This window comes from Macrobrachium rosenbergii, chromosome 17, assembly GCF_040412425.1.
Source record: "Macrobrachium rosenbergii isolate ZJJX-2024 chromosome 17, ASM4041242v1, whole genome shotgun sequence".
Classification (NCBI taxonomy): domain Eukaryota; kingdom Metazoa; phylum Arthropoda; class Malacostraca; order Decapoda; family Palaemonidae; genus Macrobrachium; species Macrobrachium rosenbergii.
Window position 1 is genome coordinate 1856270 of NC_089757.1, and position 23524 is coordinate 1879793.

The 23524-nt window shown below is 39.5% G+C and overlaps 1 protein-coding gene across 2 annotated transcripts in view; it reads right to left on the reverse strand.

Annotated features, from left to right (window-relative positions):
- Nucleotides 1–23524, reverse strand: part of LOC136847653 (uncharacterized) — a 38046-nt gene that overhangs the window by 9440 nt on the left and 5082 nt on the right. The window contains exon 1 of one of the 2 annotated variants that reach the window (XM_067119443.1): nucleotides 3649–3818. The exons of the other annotated variant lie outside the window; for it this stretch is intronic. Coding sequence (XP_066975544.1) covers nucleotides 3649–3660 — 12 coding nt within the window. The 5' untranslated portion in view covers nucleotides 3661–3818. Of the gene's footprint in view, nucleotides 1–3648; nucleotides 3819–23524 lie in introns of those variants that run through there. 2 annotated transcript variants of the gene reach the window in all.

The window sequence follows — 23524 nt, forward strand, 5'->3', positions numbered from 1 at the left end:
TTTAGGCACTGTGGCTGTTATTCAGTCATGTATTTTTATCCCAATGATAACCTAGTAATTATAGTTTAAAAGTCATGGCCTGCTCATGCGACAAATAACAATAAACAAGAATAGTCTAAGCAAGATATATATATATATATATATATATATATATATATATATATATATATATATATATATATATATATATATATATACATATATATACACACATATATACATACATATATATATGTGAGCGTGTGTGTGTGTAAAGACCACTATGTTATGCATTAAAAGGGTAGTCTTTGTCACCACTTCCAAAAGGTTCGATGATTCAAGTTAGCTTCGAGAAAGGATCAGACAGGCCTTCCGCATTCTTCGAGTGAGTGGCTGACTGGCTTTCCACCCAAAAAAGGGTAGGGGCGCAGCTCGACTTAGATTAAAGTACGAACGGGGAAAGACACCCGACCTCTTAATAAGGAAAATCCCTTTCTGTGGTTGGGGAGAGAGACGAACGCAATCAACATTCGAATATTATGTCTCTTGCGCGAAATACGTGCAATTAAAGAAAAAGAATTATATTTCATAGACTTATGTGTGGTATCGTTAGCTTGCAGGACTGGAAGTCTGAATAATAATTCTTCATACGCAGAAATATCTTCATGTAAAGAAGTTCATAGTTATGCAGGAATCCCTTCATATAAAAAAAGAGGCGTGCATAGATAAGCAGGAATCCCTTTAAGTAAAAAAGAAGGGCATAGATATGCAGGAATCCCTTCATGTATAAAAGAGGTACATAGATATGCAGGAATCCCTTCACGCAAAAAAAGCTGCACAGATATGCAGGAATCCCTTGATGTATAAAAGAGGTGCATAGATTGTGCAGGAATCCCTTCATGCAAAAAAGCTACATAGATATGCAGGAATCCCTTCATGTATAAAAGCGGTGCATAGATTATGCAGGAATCCCTTCATGCAAAAAAGCTACACAGATATGCAGGAATCCCTTCATGTATAAAAGAGGTGCATAGATATGCAGGAATCCCTTCACGCAAAAAAAGCTGCACAGATATGCAGGAATCCCTTGATGTATAAAAGAGGTGCATAGATTATGCAGGAATCCCTTCATGCAAAAAAACTACATAGATATGCAGGAATCCCTTCATGTATAAAAGCGGTGCATAGATTATGCAGGAATCCCTTCATGCAAAAAAGCTACATAGATATGCAGGAATCCCTTCATGTATAAAAGCGGTGCATAGATTATGCAGGAATCCTTCATGCAAAAAAAGCTACACAGATATGCAGGAATCCCTTCATGTATAAAAGCGGTGCATAGATTATGCAGGAATCCCTTCATGCAAAAAAAGCTACATAGATATGCAGGAATCCTTCATGTATAAAAGCGGTGCATAGATTATGCAGGAATCCCTTCATGCAAAAAAGCTACACAGATATGCAGGAATCCCTTGATGTATAAAAGAGGTGCATAGATTGTGCAGGAATCCCTTCATGCAAAAAAGCTACATAGATATGCAGGAATCCCTTCATGTATAAAAGCGGTGCATAGATTATGCAGGAATCCCTTCATGCAAAAAAGCTACACAGATATGCAGGAATCCCTTGATGTATAAAAGAGGTGCATAGATTATGCAGGAATCCCTTCATGCAAAAAAGCTACATAGATATGCAGGAATCCCTTCATGTATAAAAGCGGTGCATAGATTATGCAGGAATCCCTTCATGCAAAAAAGCTACATAGATATGCAGGAATCCCTTCATGTATAAAAGAGGTGCACAGATATGCTGGAATCCTTTGAAAAAGAAAAGAGATGAATAGAGATTCAGGAACGCCTTCATGCAAAAAAGAGGTGCATAGATATTCAGGAATCCCTTCATGTAGAAAAGAGGTCCATAGATATGTAGGAATCCCTTAACGAAACAGATGGTTTGCAAGAGATTTCTGCTCAAACACTTGACAGCGATTCGTCGAGTCAATAAACACCTTTTAAAGTTCAACATATCCCCAACAAACTAACGGCGTCATTCGTGAACCTGCCATGGCAGCTCAGGGAGAAAGTCCGGGACTGTCGCAAGGAAAGGCACAGACTTTGTATACAACCTCAACCTTCAAAACCTTGCAGGCAGGAAGAGAGACTGGGCAGTGTGTGCGTGTGTGTGTTGACCCTGTAGGTCACTCACCCGAAACCCAAGAAACCCCTGTCCATTATCATGCTTTCTCTCTACCCTTTCCTTGAACCCTCGCCTAATTCCAGAATGCATGACAAAACAACTTCTCATATTTCACGCCTTTTTTTTCTAGAATTATTCTTATAAATGATTGTTTTTACGGCATTCGGAATAATCGGACGCTGAAGGCTTGTTCTGCGGATTTGAAACGTACGTTACTTTGGAATTTGTATGTGAATAAACCGAGTCCAATCTCAAAAGATTAATGACACAAAGGCTACGAAACGGACAGGGGCGGCTTGATCACCTGCCACTTAATTAAGAGACCTTTTGATTTAATGTCATTTGGGTAATGGTTAGTTCATCTTGAGCCTTTAATTCTACCGTCAGTATCCACGAGATATAACAAACATATAATCTTGCTTTTGCTAATGCGTATTATCATCTCAGGCAACACTGCGCCTGTACATTATTGGATGTATGTTTACAATATTCTGTTCAAATGTTGTTATTCTATATACTGAAGCTAAATGTTAAGGGTTCAGGAATGGTAAATATATTTATAGTATATATTTGACTTGTCTGATGGTACTGTGGCGATTGAATTTATCTCTTGAACATCAAATTGGCAACTCACATTTATGTACGTTTAATGATGCCTGAAAGTCAACAATAGAATAAAACTACAGTTCTATGCAGTGTGCGTGTGTGTATAAGGTGATTTTTCCATTTGGGAGAATGATGACAAGAGCCAGAACGAATTGATCTTTACAAAATAATGAACGTCAGATGACGAGAGTAAAATTCAAAGGCATATCTTATCAGCTTTACAGAATCCTTAACAAAGCTCAAGAAAACTATATTCAATGAGCTCATTTAAATCTAGTTTGGATAGATGCGAACACTTGCGGAATGGACCTCCAGTTGCTAACTATGCCCTTCTGGTCCTAAAATCTCGAGCAAAACCAAGTAAAAACATAAAATTAAACGTATAAAATGTTATGTGAAGCAACGATTACTTTTATTCTCAATACGAGTGAACCAACAACAACAGGTTCCTGACGCTCGTGCTTCTGCATATAGTTGTCTTGATTGCAATGGTTGCTCGGCTGATTTTACAATGAAGCTGGCGTTACAGCTTTTCTCAACGACGACGTCGAAACTGCCTTATTTATTCTTTGAAAAGTTAAAGCATAAAATCTGTTCGCCTAATACATACTCTTCTTATACACTTATAGCCACGGACCTAAATTTATAGCATTCTTCTAAACATGAAGCGTATTCACACAGTGTATCTACCAGAAGGCGTCAGCGGGATATGTTAAATATCGGGTGCTTGAAGAACAACAGTTATTAAGTACCCTAAGAATAAGCTAGGCTGACTTTACCATTAATGTTTAAAAGAACTAATGCTTTCAAGATCATAAAATCAGAGCAACAAAAATAAAAAAAAATAAATATAAACAATGGCAATACCTGCAGCAACATTGTAAGTGATTAGATGAAACTGGGAGTTAACTGTTACCCCTGGAGACCGCTCTGTCCGTGACGCTAGTCGCTGGGAGCCTCCTCACGCGCCTCCTCTCTCACCTCAAATGAGCTTCGATCCTCCCACTACCTCTCTTTTTCTCAGTCGCTGTCTGACTGAAAACGACTTTCTCCTAACCGAATACCCTTAACATCCTGCCCCTCAACTTTTTTTTCTTTTCATACTGCTGTTCTTTTCCCATTTTTTTTATATTCTGAAATCTCACCCGGGCTACTACTAGAGAATAACAGAGGTTGTGCGTTTTTTGTAGTCTCAATAAGGTTTACAAAGAGCGTGCACAAGCCGTAACTGGCGCGAAATTAGAGAAGAAGAAAGAGACGGCTTTACCAGAAGCACAGTTAGTTTGTACAGTTTGTTTGAACTGGTTATTCACTCCACATCGACACCTTTAGGTAAGATTTAGGTCTTATAGTTCCCATTAAAACGATTTTGTACGTATGAGTAGCATCAAAGGTCATTCTGTCGTAGAGCGTAACTAGAGATCTTTGTCTTGCAAGAAGAATATGGTCAGCAGACGGCTCTCCGGTTTTGGCAAAGAAAAGATATAAAAGAAAACTGGGAATGAATCATCATTATTTTCAGTCTCTCCAATAAAAATTAAAGTCTAAGGAATTGAGACAAACGGAGGAAACTGACGAATTCTGGCACTCAAAGCCAAAGAAAACGAGTTATTCAGTCTGTCCTCTATTAACAGTTGGCCTAAATACCATTTAATACTCTATGCTGAAAGAAAAAAAGATTAGGCATACCATTAAAACAAACAAAAATGTTAGGTACTCACCATAATCTATCTTATCCAAGCAACGTCAACGGTGCCAGCTTCCCACTTCCTCCTTCCCTGTAAAATGCAGTGAGGCTATTTATCATTATTGCCGAGCGTTATCAGCACTTTCTTTCTGGCAACCTCATGTTACTCTACATTCACCTTCTAAATCGCCATTCTGCAACTTACTTTGATTCTTGAACAGCTAAGCAGACCTCATAATAATAGCCTCAAAATATTCTTACAGATGTTCTCAGCAGCAAGGAAGCCTGTACGGTCGTGAACACATTCGAGCTATATCTTGCTCTAGGCAACACTAGTGCAGAAAGCTGGACATCATCTCGACACCATCAACGAAATCGACTTTGTGTTTGATTCCAAAGTTCTTCCAGTACCCCTTCACTGTTCTATCTGGGCTGGCATCGAGAAGGTAGACCAAGCTCTTCATTGCATGCCACTAATAGTAGGTCTTAAAGACGGCGATGATCTGTTGGTAAATCTGCTGGCTTCTGGATGACTAAGGCATTATCTACAAAGAGGAAGGACGGACTCAGAATTTTGTCTGCAAAGCGGAAGAACCTGCTCAGAATGTTATTTCGTTTGGTGAATCACTCAAGGGCTACAAACCATGCTAATGTGGTTGATGGCAGTCATCATTTGTGCCTACGAGATGGAACACCACTTTGAGAACTGGTGCATCCTCTCTCTCTCTCTCTCTCTCTCTCTGGGTGCGGAAGATCTCTATAATCATTCAGAAGAGAATTGCTCAAGACTTGTTTGGTGCTGTAACCTCCATCAAGAATTTCGTTGTTTCGGGACCTTTTGGAACTCCTTGGTTGCCTCTTCTTCACTACTCACGGCTTTTCCCACACTGGTAGAGAGCAATATCAGCCTGATTCTTTAAATACTCGTACCAATCATGCCATGCAATAAATGCCCCATTGCCATCTGGCCTCCAACAGCTGCCTCTGGTTCATATCCTGGACCCACAAGAACAGCAGCTCTCTATTATCTCCATAACTAACCCACAGCAACGAAAAAAAGCATCCTTCTTCTGAAAGATCACTGAAACTATTGACTGGGCGATTCCTGATGTCTTTGTAACTATTGGCGCCTTTTCTCCCGTTGTTTTACCAAGCAAAATCAAGCCTCTCCACACTCTCACACTTGCACTGTGCTTGAAATGCATGTTTTTGAAGTGTTCACAACGCTTACTTACACAGCACTTCAAGCACTTTGATAGTTTCAAAACTAACACTTATTCACCTCAAAAATCAGCATGTAATTCAACTCGAAATTTCACAGTGCTGGGGGAATTGCTTAATGTGGCACCAGAAGGACAGAATCATCATGTCAAGGCACATACCTATAACTGTCTGGTGGTGAGTGACAACTCTCGGCCTCATTTGTCTGCAAAATGAGTAAAAGTTCGGCATCTCTTCTAGCAGTGCAACACTGCCGCCTCTCAAGCTTCCTAGGTGTGGGTTTTTTCAAAAGTGAAGTCATGGTCATAGTCTAAGAAAGAGAGGATGGTCTTGGTGACTGTTAGAGCAGTTTTATGACTGTATATAAATGTTAGATATTAAACTCTTTAGGAGCAAATGTTGCACAAACAAAAACCATAGACTAGAATATATATATATATATATATATATATATATATATATATATATATATATATATATATATATATATATATATATATATATATATATATATATATATATGCACAGGGTCAACTGTATGTTAGTCAGTCTTTGTTGCCAATCTTTTATTCCTCGAACTTAGGTTACGTGATATTCACCCGTTTTTCTGTATAACTGCTTTGAAGAAATTACAAGATCAGTTTTCAGAACATTTTTACAATTGTCCTAATCCGGAAGGAGGAATGAAAGGTGGTTCTTTGACTTTTTATTTACCTTTCTTTAACTGCCAATTATAAAATTGCAAACAATTTTGCTGTAATATAATTACTTGTGTTTTACAGGATGGAATGGGAAAATCAGCTCTCATAATCTCGCTCATGGTGTTAACAAACTTTAAAACAAACTGTATTTTACATTGCTATTAAAAAAATCCACCTTTTTACACAAAGGATAATGTCAGAGGGTAAAACAACTAAATCAAAATCGTCCATTTTAGCACGAGAAACTGTAAAACGATGGTGATAGGTTTCTCCTCCTCGGAAATGACAAGTCTCTCTTTCTCGAATGAATGAGGTAAAGCACATAGTTCATAACACTAGTTACAAAAGTTGTATGAAAGAGCCTTATGGATGTTTATGTCAACGGTACCTCCATAATCAATCAGAACTAGCTTGGAGTTACATTCACTGTCCTTTTCCTCTTCATATACTGGCCGTTAGGAAGCAAGCAGCTAGAATAAGGTACAAATATTCAAGGGAATAAAGACGATCTCGGCAGCTTTGAGAAACACAAGAAGGAAAATAGAAAATGGGTAAGAAGTGGTCGCAGTCAGAAACCATAACAACCTACAGCTACTGGAAGGCCAGCCAGTAGGACTTTGGACGAATCCTTATATAGTTTTAAACGCAAGCAAATACGATTTTACCAAGGTTGAGACAAGGTATCCTAGGCAGTGTCTTATCTATCAGTGGGAAAACACGTGGATCTACCCCACCCATGCAGTATGCAGCAGGTTGTCTAGAATTATTAATGCATCTAGAATGAGAAGCAAGTTTCAGTGACAAATAACCCAGGATAACTTATAAAAATATACCGGATGGTCTGGGATGCATCTCAGATATTTGTCGAGCTTATTCTTAAACACATCTACGAGAGTAAGATGGAAGAAAGTGAATATGAAAGGAGGTACAGTAAAAGGAAAGAAAGGGGTTGCAGCTAGGGGCCGAAGGCAAGCCGCAAGGAACCTTAAGTAATGCCTACAGTGCACTACATGAGGTGCACTGACGGTACTACCTCCTTACGGAGGAAATCAGCCCTAACTCGAGCGGGAAGTTCATTGAACTTTATGATAAGAACATAACTTAAGCGTATATTTAAAGGAAAAAAACAAGATTATTCTTGGAAACTTGGCCATGGCTGTCGAAAAAAAAAAAAAAAGTTTCTACAAGAACTTGAAAATTTGAACAAAGCATCACGGATCTTTTAAAGATTAGCTGGTGAGGGTTCGGTTCAACATAAGGTAAATAATAAAAAGCATTCAAGTCTTGAAATGGAAAACGATAAAATGATTTAAGATTAAAACATTTAACAAATCAACATTAAACTTGGAAATATCTCCAGCAACCATAAAGGGATCGAAACATCCTGAAATGTGCAGATCAACTTGATGAGTTACCAGGAAGACCCTATAAAATTCTGGAACGATGAATGTGCCATTACGCCTGAAAAGCATCCGTACGTTAGGACGCGATTTATTTATTTCCTTTCCAGAATGTCTAATATGTCTCCTTCCTCCCTTGATGGCTTGGCATTTTGCATGAAATGATCTGTTTTAGGAAAACAGGAGCTGTGACTTACTCTGGCAAAAATTCCTGTGCACTTCATTGCACTTTGTAACCCCTCGTTAAGAGCCGACATATTTTTATATTTCAAATTTTGTTTAGAAAAAATATATAGAAAGCAAGATTTCCTTTCGTTACCAGTAGCAGTCTAGTCTAGATCACCATCTTACGTGGAAAAATTATATTAAAAGTCTATTCTACCCTAAAAATCTATTTGATGAAGCTGCACGAAGCTCGCGCGAACAGATACAACATAGATTGACCTCAAGAGTGAAGCTTAACTTTGGGTCTGCGTATAGATGACCAGACCCCATACCTTCACCTTCATGACGGCTGCAACGATAGAAATAAGGTACAACATCCTTTTCACAAATCTGAGCAAAAGGAGGTGGTAAAGTGTGACCTGAAATCAACCGTTCAGCGAATCTCGCATGTTTTCGTCTTAAATATAAACACCTATCAGCAGTTAGCCAGCTGTGACAGTTCTTCTGCAGACCTTAAAAGTGGAAAATTCTATGAATGATTTAACTTCAATTTAGATGCTATATTTGGTTATTAGCTCCAAGAGCGTTCTGTAGTATTCAGTTTATATCCTATCACAGTAGTCTATTCTTAGTTTTTGCGTTTCGACGAACGACCCTACTTTTAAATACAATAATAATAATAATAATAATAATAATAATAATAATAATAATAATAATAATAATAATAATAATAATAATAATAATAATAATAATAATAATAATAATAATAATAATAATAATAATAATAAATTTCTGCTAGTAGTTTATAAATAAGGCTTATTTGTTTCTTATCCCAGGTTAGAAGGGGAGTGGGAGAATTCTAAAGAAAAAGGTTAAAGCAACAATCCAACAATCTCTGAGGCCAGTAAGGTACGTCAGTCGAGATATTACAGTAAGTTCGTTTACTTCTTGAACGCTTTAAATTTACTTATTTACTGCCGTGGCTGCTTACAAATGTAATGTGGACATGGGCTGAGACTTGGCGCCAAATTCTTTGCGAAACCTTTTACGACAGGTCAGGAGAAAGCTGCAGTCAGGTTATAAGAAGTAAAAAATCCGTTGTTGAAATATATATATATATATATATATATATATATATATATATATATATATATATATATATATATATATATATATATATATATATATATATATATATATATATATATACTCGTTTCCTTTAAATAACTATGAATTCACTTTGGTATGACACGAGTACCATCGCGTTGACCTAGAATTACCACCTAAGCCCCTGACCGGATGGCGCCGATGATCAGAAATGTCGCGATGCCAAACAAACAATCAACCCTAAATAGATTCATGTTGCTTTCTTCCGTCTAGGTGTCTACGCCCAGTACACGAAGGTTCGGTGAATATTTCGACTCTGTCCTCCGATACCACTGGGGAAACCCAGGACTTGGATGAATGCGCCCAAACCTGTTGTTGTGTTGGACGCTAACTTTGTTAACATCGCTCGGCGAGGAGACCGAAGATTTAAAGTATCGGTTCAATATGACAAAGAACCCTTCTCATTTTCGGGACTAAAGACAGAGACTCTCTTGGAAAACAGTCAAGGAAAACGCTCGCAAAAGATTCATTCAAGTTGAGAGAGAGAGAGAGAGAGAGAGAGAGAGAGAGAGAGAGAGAGAGAGAGAGAGAGAGAGAGAGAAAGTAGCCGGTTGTATCTAGGGCAGGCGCGAGCATGCCCGACAGAACTGAACAATGTCAGTAGGTTACCTGCAGGTATAACGCTTTTTCTTGCCAGGAGATGGGACGGACCAATGCAGCCTTTTTCGCCTCGGAAGAAAGCCGATCTAAGGTCAAATCACCGGTGGGACAAGTTCTTCACGACTGGGAAACCCATCCCTGCAAAAAGAAAACTGGTCACCCTTTTTCCTGTTAAGCCTCTCTCTACGTCTTGTAATTTTTTCTGCAAAGCTTGTCTTGAGATCATCCTCCTCTGGAGAAATGGTTTTTTTTTTTTTTGGTCGTTTGCCCTTCTTAATAAGCAGGCGACGACCGTTCTAACCATATAAGGGAGAGTCCAAGTTTATACCTCATAGACGCGCGCCTCAACACTAATGTTAAAGATTAATTTCTCAGTTCTGGTTTTCATTAGGATTCGTCTGACGGTGGTCGTATTCACTCTTCCATATTGAGTAAATCCCTTTTCACTACTCTGGTATACAGAAAAACTCACTTTAGCCTTTAGTCCTATATTGTACAGGTGGGTTTTCAGCTTCTTGTGGAACGGCGGTAATATTTTCTTACAAAAAATGGTGCCGAAATATTCCTTTTCCAATCTATTAGTGTCTCCTTCCCCCGGCTTCCTCACCACCGAATTCCTTCAGTGACTTTTTTTATACCAATGCCATCGTAAGATCGGGAGTCAGTTATTCACGAATGCTATCTTAACTTTAGTGAAGAATTATCTTGAATGGGTTGCCAGTCTAGTTTTACCTTATCAGAAGCCATTCAATTTGGTTATACTACATGTCTCTTACCTAAGTCGACGGCTTACTGAGATGGCAATTAGGCTATTGCTTATTTTGATTAATTTCCTTACCACTCTCTGATGCGAATTCAAGTAATAACTTTACAAAAATCAAAAAGAAAAAAAGGCCAAAGTAATTTTATACTGCTAGCTTTTCCAGTTCTACAATGTCCACAGGCGGGAAGACTGGGTTTCTGTCGACAGGCGTCCCAGAATTCCTCCACAAAACAAGGCCTCGGATGAACCCATCAGCATCCCGAAACATGGTCGAGGACGTCCCATGGGACGCACTAATGAAGTCATCCGCTCGGCAAAACCGCCCGTACAATTCAGCAGTCGAAGCAGCTCCGCGTCTGCAGGTATCAAGAGCTTGCTCCCAAAGAGGTTCCGTGACTGATTTTCAAGAAGTCTTCCAATCATTATTTCATAATAATTGTCGTTGGGGGGTGGGGGGAGTACTTGTAAAGACGTCAGGCGTCTCTTCATTTCGCATCAATCACGTTCATGCATCACACTTATTAACATGTTAAGAATCTCGTGTAAATATTCATATGTAGAATTTCCAGGCCTTTCCGCTGATATATATTTTATCATTGTATGTATGTTATGTCTCTTAAAATTGCTATTTGTTTGACTGTCAACAAACACAAATTGCTCAGAGTGCTGGTCACGGCAATCGGAGGTCGGGCACTACGATTCCGTCCGCACTCTGCCATGTATACCTGAGCCCAGGTAAATAAATCATGTATACCTGAGCCCAGGTAAATAAATCATTACGGGCTGCTCTAGAAGCAAGAGCCCGTGCTGGCACAAGGCCAGCTAAATCTAAAACAACAACAACAAATAAATCATTACGGGCTGCTCTAGGAGCAAGAGCCCGTGCTGGCACAAGGCCAGCTCAATCTAAAATAACAACAAATAAATCGTTAGGGGCTGCTCTAGGAGCAAGAGCCCGTGCTGGCACAAGGCCAGCTAAATCTAAAACAACATAAATAAATCAGTTAATACCCAGTTCGACCTTTTTGTCCTCACAATTGAAAAAAACTGTTTTCTTAACCCCTGTGCGATTGATAAGCAAAATTGTTTTTAGTACCATGAACGAGAATTGCACGTTTCCTCTGTGCGTATCTTACACATTTTTTAAAATACTGTTCTATCTTGTTTTTCCAAAGATTTTCTAGTGGACTAATAAAAAACTGTCACATGACTTACACGGAATTTAATATATCCAGTTTTCAGTATTGTATGGAGAGTTCTTTATAAGGGCTTATTTTTTTAATTATTGTTCTTAATGTTATACGGAATATCTTTGAAATTATCGTAATTTAATAGTACAAGAGTCCTTTTTTCCGTTCGCAATATTCTAATTTCTTGCCTGTATATTCCAGTTGCATCTATTTCATCATCAATATACCCAGGGGCACATATACATGGCACTCAAAACCTTATAGCTTTGGCCAGAATCAAAATGTACATAGGTAGCAATTTTGGAAGGTTTTCTGTAAACACTGTATCTAAAACCATTACTACATTAGACCATTTTCCACTTCCATTGTGAATTTTATTGATGGGACTCATTTAATTTACCGAAAGAAATATTTCCATTTTCGTTCCGTGGTAAAATACGTATATTACTTTGTGAACGTAACTGAATTGTATTACTTTGTGTGGAATGATTTTGTTTAATATTGTTTTCAAAATTTATCTTTATAAAGAGCTTAACACTGGAAATAATGGGATACCCATAGCCATTACAAAATTTCCATAATAAATTTTCCGTTGAATTCACACTTACATTCTTACGCCATATTTTAATAAATTCTATTGAAGTATCATTGAAATATGACATATCTAGTCTGCTCTCCAAGATATTCGATTAAATTTCTAAGAGATCATCAAAAGACTCCTTTGTGAATAATAGCACTACACCAAACCTCACATGCCTAGACTCTTTAATATTTTATACATTTAATTATTTACTCAAACTGTACCTAGAGATGGTTTTGATATAAAAACCTTTTTGTTCTGCCATCTCGTAACAAATGGTGTCCATCCCCGGACTGCTGAAACCAGTTAATGTCACGGCTGTTTTCAAGACTTGCGCACTGGAGAACATAAACAAACTCGCCTCGACATGAGAGCTTATACAATTGAGATCCCGTGTAAGGAATTTAATAAAAAAATTATGTGAAACGAAAATACAAGGATTTCGATGTACGATTGAAAAATAAATTTAGAGACGGCACACAGTCAGCAGTTGAAGAACATGAATAAATATACCACGCTACCATCTGAAAAACTGCAAGAAATCACGTTCTGTCGTAGAACGAAACTGCTGAATCGTGTTGAATACGGAAAGAAGAAAAATTATGTCGATTTTCAGGCCAGGGGCCTACGTATCGGACGAGCCACTTGTGAATGATGTTTTTTGACAATGAGTTGTAAACAAGTTTAATGTTCATGTACTGCCACCACAGATTTGACTGTAACAACTTAACGCTTTCTCTGTATCACTTGACCTTGAAGTGTCGAGAGAACACGAGAGCGCTCGTTGCAATCCTGCTTTCAGTTCAATGATTATATACATACATACATACGAGTACAATATATATTTATCACGGTGATGTGATAAAAATTCATATATGTATGTATTTATGTGTATACAGTATAGAAATATATATATATATATATATATATATATATATATATATATATATATATATATATATATATATATGAAGATAAAAAGGCCTATAAAACACTATTTGAACGTGCCCTGAAATATATGGTTGCAACGTTCAAATAGTGTTTAATGGGCCTTTTTATCTTCATATTATACTGTAGTATTACAGTAAAAGACATTCATATATATATATATATATATATATATATATATATATATATATATATATATATATATATATATATATATATATAATTATATATATATATATATATATATATATTATACATAAATATAAATGTACATATGTGTATATATATATAATATATATATTATATATATATATATATATATATATATATATATATATATATATATATAAATGTACATATGTGATATATATATATATATATATATATATATATATATATATATATATATAATATATATTTAAAATATATTACATATATATATGTAATATATAAATATATATGTAAACGTGTGTATAATAATGTATATGTTAAATGCATGTACAAATATACATACATACAATGTATATATATTTATATGTATGTATGTATACACACACTATATATATATATATATATATATATATATATATATATATATATATATATACAGTATATATATATATATATATATATATATATATATATATATATATATATACTGTATATATAATAATTTTTACCTGTTATATGGATGGGAAGATGTCTTTGAGTTTGAGTATTTTTTGGAGTATATTTTATTAATAAAATTTTGGTATTCCTAGAAATATCATAAATAAACCAATCTGGGAGACCGGAGCTAAAACTGTGAAATCTTCAGGACCAGTTAGGCTTCGGCAAGACGAGCATAAGATAGAAAGTATAAGTATAGAAACCGTTGCTTCCAAATGTTTGCCTTCAATCCTTCGCTCAAAACTTCGGGACGGACGACTTAAGTGTTCCTCACTGCCGTTGTGTGTCTTCAAAAAGCCAAAAGTGGAAGGTCACTCTTGATAATCGTTCACACAAAAGCTAGACAGGAATCTGACCTGGCTCGGCCCGGTCCCTCGAGCACTAGAAGAAAATGCAAAATAAGTAACAGAGGAATTGCGCCATTTTCGGCGTTACTGCTTGAATATGGTCTTCAGCAAGGATTCTGGGACGAAATTACTAGCGTGAGTAATTTACAATCAATCAGTCAGTATATGAAATAATTAAAATTTTCGCTAATGTTACCAAATAATCAAATTAGTTATTTCACATAACACGAGTCGCAAATACGTCGTCTGAAATGAGGATTTTTATTTCAAGTAGGAGAGAGTGATTGCTACTGATGAGTAGCATGTAAAGGTGTAGAGTGGGTTTTTCAATTCTGCTAAAGAATCTTACGCAAGAACAAGCAGGTGAAACTGGCACCTACACAGTACAACGCTTAAAGCAAGTTGACTGATTAATTGTAAATTACTTACGCTAGTAATTTCGCCCTAAAATCCTTGCTGAAGATCACAATCAAGCAGCAATACCGCAAGCGGCACACAATTACTCTGTTATTTATTTTCCACTTGCTTCTAGTGCTCAAGGGACCAGGCCGAGCCAGATCAGATTCCCGTCTAGATTTTGGCTTTTTGAAGGCACATAACAGCGGTGAGGAACACATAAGTCGTCCGTCCTGAAGTTTGAGCGAAAAAACTGAAGACAAACATTTGGAAGCAAAGGTTTCTCTACTCTCAATCTTTTCCTCGTCTTACAGAAGCCTAACGGTCCTACAGATTTCCCGGTTTTAGTTCTGGTCTTCCAAATTTATTTACTTACACTAATTCTCATTAATAATACCAAAATTTTAATTCGATAGATTCCAAAAAATGACTCGGGCATCTTACCATCCACATAACAGGCCGAAACGTTCAAGTGGTCTAATCAATTCTACTTATCGAGGTTTCCACATCGATCTGGTTTTTCTAGGATCTCGGTTTAGGATCCATTGCCTATTGTCAACACACTTCTTCACCCTGTTCTCGATACCGCTGGTCAGAAACCTTGGAGATGATTTCTCTTCATCGAAAAAAAAAAAAAAAAAGATAATTGCCATGCCGTCTCTCGCGGTTTCATTAGCTCTTAGTAGTTTCGTTTTTCGTTTGTTAAACTTGGCCATCATAGATACTTTACGACCTTTTGGCAACGCCGTCAACTTTCTACCTCGAGAAATGTGGTGAGGTTGCTTGGCATCTTTTGCCGTAGGCTGTGCAAGAGTTTTTCCGCGGCATTTAATACTCACACACTCACCGCAGTTACCTTAGCCCTTAATAAAACGAGGATCACCATTTGATTAAAACATAATAAGAAATAAAATAGCAAAATCCACATTTGTGGACATTCTCGACAAGGGGAAAAAATTACAAAATTGTGATAAATAATTGTCCCTAAATTCACGCTCACTCTGACTTATGCATAAATAAACTACGTGCTTCACACGTTTTTAACTGACTTATAAATGTTCTTGACAATCTGGAGGCTATACAACCACTGTCCTTTCCCCGCGGTCTTTTGCAACATTCACAAATGTATATAAAAGATATTTTCTAAGAAAGATTTGAAAATAAAACTGCTAAAATACATTAAACTGATAGCGATGCCCGCCTTACTTTAACAGTTTGGTCGATTTCAGCATTTGCAGTCTGGAAATAAGTAAACGGAAATCTCTGTAAACTGCGTTGGCTGGAGTTAGTTCTGAAGCGGCGAACATTTGTAAACATTTCCACTGAACTACTTCAAGTTACATCTGCCCAAGTCTGAAACACCATCCTCATTTACTCCGCAGCAGAAAGCTCAAAAAGCAAGTTTTCTTGTGAAACATTTGGTTTGAGTCTTTTGATTTACTTGAGAGGAGTCTGAAGCAGGTGAGGATGAACCGACGCAGAAGCCTTACAGACGTTGATTACAGTCAAGCAGTGTTTTGTCGTTATTTAGCCGAATAACTGTAATTTGCATTTGCCACACACTATATATATATATATATATATATATATATATATATATATATATATATATATATATATATATATATATATATATATATATATATATATATATATATATATATATATATATATATATATATATATATATATATATATATACATACACACACACATATATATATATATAATATATACTAGCTGACCAACCCAGCGCTGCCTGCGAAAACTCTGAATGAAGTCTACGTTTAGGGGGAGGGAAAAAGGAGGGGGAGGGGAAGGAAAGAGGGAGGGGGAGGGGGAAGAGGAGGGGAGGAAGAAGGGAGAAAAGGAGGGATTTGTGTTGGTGGTCTGAGTGACAGTTCCACTTTTTTCATACAAACATCTAGCCTTCGAAGTCATGGGTGAACTAACAAGTATTAATGTGGTGACTGTCTCTTTTATCCAGGAATTATTGAACTATCTGTCTCTTTTATCCAGGTATTACTGTGATGACTGTCCCTTTTATCCAGAAATTACTGTGGTGACTGCCCCTATTTAACCAGGTATTACTTCGCTGTCTGCCCCTTTTATCCAGGTATTGCTATGCTGTCCATCCCCTTTAACCAGATATTACTGTACTGCCTGTCCCCTTTAACCAGGTATTACTGTACTCTGTCCCTTTTATCCAGGTATTACTGTGCTGCCTGACACCTTTAACCAGGTATTACTGTGCTGTCTGTCCCTTTTATCCAAGTATTACTGTGGTGACTGTCCCTTTTATCCAGGTATTACTAAGCTGTCTATCCCCTTTAACCAGGTATTACTGTGCTGTCTGTCCTTATCCAGATGAAACAAGGGAACAAAGTAGTTGGAGAAGAAATTTAGAAGAAATGGTAAAAGAAGATGAAGTTGATAGGAATTAGAACATAAGAAAAAAAGCAAACTGGAAAAGAAGGAATGGCTTGCACATAGGAAAGTGAGACTCAACAGGAGATCAGGCTTCCCTAGGATGCTTAGAAGTGTGAATACATCACAAGAGTATTATCATGATAATAGACATAAGAAAGACAAAAGATAAATTGAAAGATAAAGATAAGAGGAAGGTAAAGGAGAGATTTGAACAGGTGCAGGAGGAACTGAAAAGCAATAGAACTCAAAGACTGATCGGAATGCAAAAGAGGTATAAGGGCAGTCAGGCACAGGTCAGGTGCATGGCTGCTTAATAGCCTTCAGAAGAGGCTCAAGTTGAAAACGCTGAGGAAAGCCAGAAGCCCTAGAAAGAATCTCTATTGAAGGGAGAAAAATCTGAGCAAAAAGTAATCACCTTTCACCTGGAACCCAATCAGTCCAAGATCGACAGCAGGATCTTCTGTGATTTGGAGTGCTACTGATGGGTTCTCTCCTTCAACATTTGGCAGTATATTGAAGGTAAGACTTTCATCTCGATTCACCTTACACAAAACAGAGGTGGTGGTAATCATATAATCTATGGGGTACTGTTATCATAGCTGTATTTCCCGAGTCAGGTGGGAGGACGACAGTGTGTGAAAAGTAAGTAAAAAATTAATAGGACCATTCCTTTTGGGTGTTTGAGTGTCTATAGTTTTCCATTCAGTTTCTACTTCTGTCCGCATGAGTGGACAGGTGGGGGTGGGTGATATATAACAGAGAGATAAGTATTTAAAAAATAATGAATCTTACCTCTGTATTATGATGGCTGATTCCTGCATTGAGCAAAGGAGCCAGGAAAGGTGTGAGGGCAAATATATTAACCCCAAGAAAACCATAAAATTTCACCAGGAATAAGACGCTACTTACCTAATGATTAGCATCCATCTGCTGGTACTGCCGCCAAACGAGGACTAATTCATTAGGTAGCAAGACCTCTGAACAAGGCTGGAGGTTCCTTGCTAGGGATACCACTAACACTCCGATGCAAGTGGGAGACAAGGCCTTGTGCCTAAGCCAGCAGAGTAACGACAGTAAATGAAGGCTCTCACCTAATACAACACAGGTACCTTCATGCTCCCAAAAACTCGACAATTTCCTAACTAAATAGGGAAGGTTAGAATACAGCTACCTAACTGTTCAGGATATGAGTTCCCATGCCATAATGAGAGGCAAAAGAGCTTGGGGAGGTTTTGGTGAAACCATACCTCCTGGCTGTTTGAGTCTGTGCAGTAGATAACGCTGAGCCAATCTTCAGGAGGGCAACATATGCCGACGGAGAAGAATCTTGCACTAGCTCCTCTTCTTCCGATGACAAGTGCAAAGCCGAAGGGTCTCAGGGAGTCTTCGATGGAACATGTTTCTTAAAAAAGATCTAAAATACTATTCAGCTGGTGCTGAACTGGTTCTGCAGAAGGGTCTAACTCCTTGTCTGCAAATGAAGAGACTTGATGAGAGAGAATTGGTGCCAAGCGTGTAGCAGGAGTTGGAGCTGAGCAGACAGGTGGAAGTGGGTGCCAGCCGACGGGTGCTACTGGGAGCTCATGGGATAACAGAAGTTCAAACAATTCAAGGATGCTACTGGGTGCTTATAATGACAGGGAAACTATGAATGAGGTTGAATTTATACAATTTTGGGACAGAGCAGCTTTTCCAAATAATGAATGGCACCTGGTCCCTCCTTCAATAGGAATTCAGAAACTGCCAAAGAAGACAGTTAACTTGCCTGTGAATATAACAGTAAAAGCCATAGAAGAAACCTTTTCCCAGTTTAGTGGAAAATATAGCAGTACAACAATTTTATGAGAACCAATTCCCTCTCCAGGTGGCTCTAGCCGTATGTCTCTTCACTTTTAAAACAATCAGTCATGTGAAGGCAGATTTTCAGAATTTTGTGGTGACTGGGAAGCAAGAGTTAATAGCAGAAATAAAGCCATTTGTCTTCACCGTCCCAGAATCTGATAACTCTACAAAGGAATAGGCAACACACATCCTTCATTTTAGGAGGAAAACCTTCCTTTGGATGTGGATACCCAGCAATTTGGTATCTGTTTGAGAAAAATCTCAGATGGGATAGCCATGACCAAATTTCATTCTAAGCCCTATCTTCTCAGTATTATAACTTCTACTACTGTGCTGGAAGTAGCTATTAGAAAGCATCCACAATCTTCCAGAACAATGTTCATTGCTGTACCCAAAAACGCTTACACAAACCCGATGGGCAGCACAGTGATTTTAAGAAGTGTAGCATTAAGGCACAAAAGGAAGCATTGGTGGGCTCCAACATGTCGCGCCCCAATGTAACCACCATATTATATTCTTCCTCCTTCTGTCGGGAGCTTTTTCAAGGGTATTGTTGCTTAACTCACTGAATGAGCCTGCCAACAGAATTGCATAATACATGCTCTTCTTGGGAAACTAGAACCTGGGAAACTATACACCCGAGAGTTTCCTCTTCCTAAGCAAAGAAAGCTCAGTATGACTTAAGCCTCTAGTCACTCCTAAAGGATCCCTTCAACAACAGAAGAGATGACAACAGCAGCAGCAGCACCACTTTTGAAGTTGACAAAGATGCTCCTACAGGGAAAAGGAAAACCAACTCCTGGACAGCCTATTAAAGGCAGGGAAAGAGGTGAAGCCCAAAAGGACTTGCATGGTTAGACATCGTCTTCTTCAGCATCACATGCAGTGGAAGTCCCCCCCCTTGGAGTCACAATATTATCTTCAATGGGCCAGGGTGGAAATGGTCTCACATTCTCCCCCTCTAAAGGGGTTTTTCCAAAAACCAGACCCCTTCTTGGAAGAATATGTGCAGAAAGCCCTCTTAAAGCATGTCTCTTCAGTGTCCCTAAGAAGGATTCCCCAAAATGAAGGGTGATCCTCGACATGTCAAGTTTGAACAAACATTGTTTGCCACAATTTCCAGATGACTACTGTTGCCCAAGTATGTTTGCTTATTCTGCAAGGGACCTGGGCCATCTCCGTATGTCTGAAAGATGAATACTGGCAAGTCACTATGCCATTCCTTTCTGCCCCTTCCTGGGGTTTCAGGTAGGGAAGGAAATGTACTTCCAGGTTAAACATTGCCCATGAATCTTTACACAATTTCCAGCAATAGTTGTCCAGGAGCCCAGGAAAGGAGTTCAACAGGTGGCCTACCTGATGACTAGTTAATCTAGGCAGCCACCAGAGAAGAGTGCTTATGAAACCTGAAAATGACGTTTTAATGATAAAAAAAGTTTTATATATACTTACCAAGCAATTACATAGCTACTAGCTTCTTATCACAGCAGTCCAAAAATTTAAATTTTGCAGTGGCACCACCATCGCTAGTGTAGGTGACAAGGTCCTGCCCACTATCGGGTCTGACAGGTACAACTCTGCAAGAAATTTCAATTCGTTTTAGCCCTGATGTCCATCTGTGGGGAAGGAGGGAAGGCTCTAATTATGTAGTTGCTCGAGAGTCACTTTAAAATGACGACCAAGTTCCAGGAGACTGCACCGGGATTCTCTGTTTTAGGAGTCTCAAAAGACTTGATGAGATCGCTAATATCCTGATTCACGGATAGGTTTAGGCCTCTATGCTTGAATACAGAGCTAAGCAGAGCTCCCCAACCTATGTCTGAAGCATCAGAAAAGAATTCTAGGGTGGGGTTCAGGAAGAATTGCAGGGGCCTCATGTGGAGCCTGCCCAACTTCACAAACTGTTCCACCGAAGCCAAAGTGCCCAGAAGGCTCATCCACTGAAGAGCTGAGTAGATTGAGAGACTGAGAAACTCTTGTAACAAGAGTTAGGAGACATGACTCGACTCTTTTGGGGGAGAGAAAAGCCTGAAAAACCCAAGAGTCCACAGTCATTCCCAAATAGAGAATACTCTGAGTCGGAGTCATCTCAGGCTTTTGAGCATTGATCAGATTGCCTAACTCCTGTGTTAGGCAGAGAGTCCTTTTCAAGTCTTTTGCGCATTGTTCCTCTGACGAAGAGTGGAGAAGCCAGTCATCCAGTTAGAGGGATACACTGATCCAGAGAAGGTGAAGCCACTTGCCAAGAGGACTGAGAATTCAAGTAAAGACGTGGGGCCAGGCCAAGAACAGTGCCCAAAATTGGAGAACCCTGCCCTGAAAAACAAACCTAGGGAACTTTCTCGAGTCCAGATGGATGGGGACATGAAAATAGGCATCCTGCATGTCCAGGGTGATCATCCAGTCACCCTGATGGAGAGAGGACATGACAGAATGGTTCGTTTCCGTATGAAACTTTGTCTTCAGCACAAACAAATTCAGGGCGCTGACATCCAGTACGGGTCTCCAGCACCCCGATGACTTGGGAACTACAAAAAGTCTGCTGTAGAATCCTTCTGATGACTGGCCCACTACCTCCTCCACTGCTCCTTTGCAAAGGAGAGATTCGACTTCTTGGGCAAGGGCTGAAAACTTCTTGGATCACGCTGAGTAAGCTGTCAAGGTGGTCGTCGACTCGGAAAGCGGTGGCTTCTCTTTGAGAGGAATGGAGTAGCCTGGCTTCAAAACTTGTACTACCCAAGGTTTTGCCCCTCTGCAACTCCATTCCTTCCAAAATCAGTGCAACCTGGCACATACCAGGGCGAGAAGGGCACAGTTTTCACTTGTTAGTGGCCAGTTTGGCAGACGACTTCTTGAAGGACTTCAATGGGGGACGAAGGTTGGAACATGGTCTACACTGGGATCTGGCTCGTCCTCCTCAAAAGGGATGGGGTTGCAGAGGAGAGAAGGACTTAGGAACTACTGTAGGAGCTATCTTGGGATGCTTTGAGGATTGCGCCAGCAAATCACGGGTCGATTTCTTCTGCAATGCAGACAGAACCTCTTTTGCAGTGTCCTGATGGAAGAGGTGGGCTTGTTGAGCAGAGCAAACATAACAGCTGCCTTCTGAGTCATGGTAACTCCTTTGGTAGCAAAAGAGCACCACAGCTCCTGCTTCTTCAGAGAGCCCATCCCATACAATGATGCAAGCTCTGCTGAGCCATCCCTAACCGCCTTGTCTGCACAAGACAGTACATTCAACCAATCTGGACAGTCCTCAATCTTCCTTGCCAGCATTCCCATCATCCAGTCAAGGAAGCTAAAGATCTCCAGAACCTTGAAGACATTCCTTACAAGATGATCCAACTCTGGAGAGTAGAACATCACCTTAGCAGAGGCGAAAGCAGTGCTTCGCGTAGCGTCGAGCAAGCCAGAGAAGTTCCCCTGGGAGGAGGCAGACACTCCCAAGGAAGGAGCTTCTCTGGTGGCATGAAAACGGTACCTTCTCTTGAGTAGCTTAGGAGGAGGAAGGCAAATGTAGCCTTGCCTGAGTCCCTTTTAGAAGCCAACTACTTGTCAACCTCTTTCAAGGCTTTCTTCGAGGAAGAGGAGAGGACTAACTTGGGGAGGCAAGAATCATTTGCTTGCTTCCTCATCAGAAAGGTGGACGTGGGTAAATCTGGAGGCAAAGGTAGAAAAGTCAGGGAAATTAGCTAAAAAGAACCTGAGAAGGCTCGAATATGCGGAGGAAGGGGCAGAATCATGGTCAGCTTCTTCCTAATCAGACGAGACAGGCGACAGATTGGCTTCCTCATTCTTGGCGACAGTCATCATCTTCAAAAAACCCATAAGATTCTCTAGCTGGTGCTGAATCGGGCCTAAAGAAGAATCCTCTAGAGCCAATGCAAGTGGATGAGGAGACGATGGCACCAAACGCTTCAGAGGAGCGCCAACTGATCCACAGTTGGTGCCGAGCGAGCAGAAGTTGGCATTGAATGAGCTGGCACAGAAGCCTGAGTCAGTGCAGTTGGTGCCAGGTGCTCGGGAGGGGGTAGGCGCCAAGGAACATGAGAGCGCTTAGGGGAGGGGATGAGCGCTTACAATGAGAGTCCGAGCGCTTTGGCAACAAAACCGGGCATTCTCCAGATCCGAGAGACTCTGGACTGCCCCAAGTTGACTGGCGATACCGCACTGACGAAACAGAAGGAGGTGGAACAGTGAAGCTGCAGGAGGGCTTAAACCTCTTGACAGGAGGTGGAGAGCTGTTCACACCAGCTGAATGCCTCTTCAAAGGATGAGAGGCGGAAGACTGATGCTGACGACGCCTCCCATCAGATGAAGAATCCTCAGAACCTGACAACAGACAATGAGCACTAAAAGAGACTCCTTTCCAGTGGTGCTCTGTCACAGCCTGGGACTGGGCACCAGGCTTGATGGAGGGGGTGACTGCCCATGGGAAAATCCTACCAGCCTCCCTACAACCTCCGGTATGTCTTCTCCCGGGTGCAGGGGAGCGGGACAGGGACCTTTGCCTAGGAGCATTGGTAGGACAGATAGCCACCTCCTTGGAAAGCACAACAATCTCACTCTGCACTGCACTTGCACTGGGTACACTTGAAGCTTTGTCTACAAAAGCTTTAAAAGACATACTTAGTTAG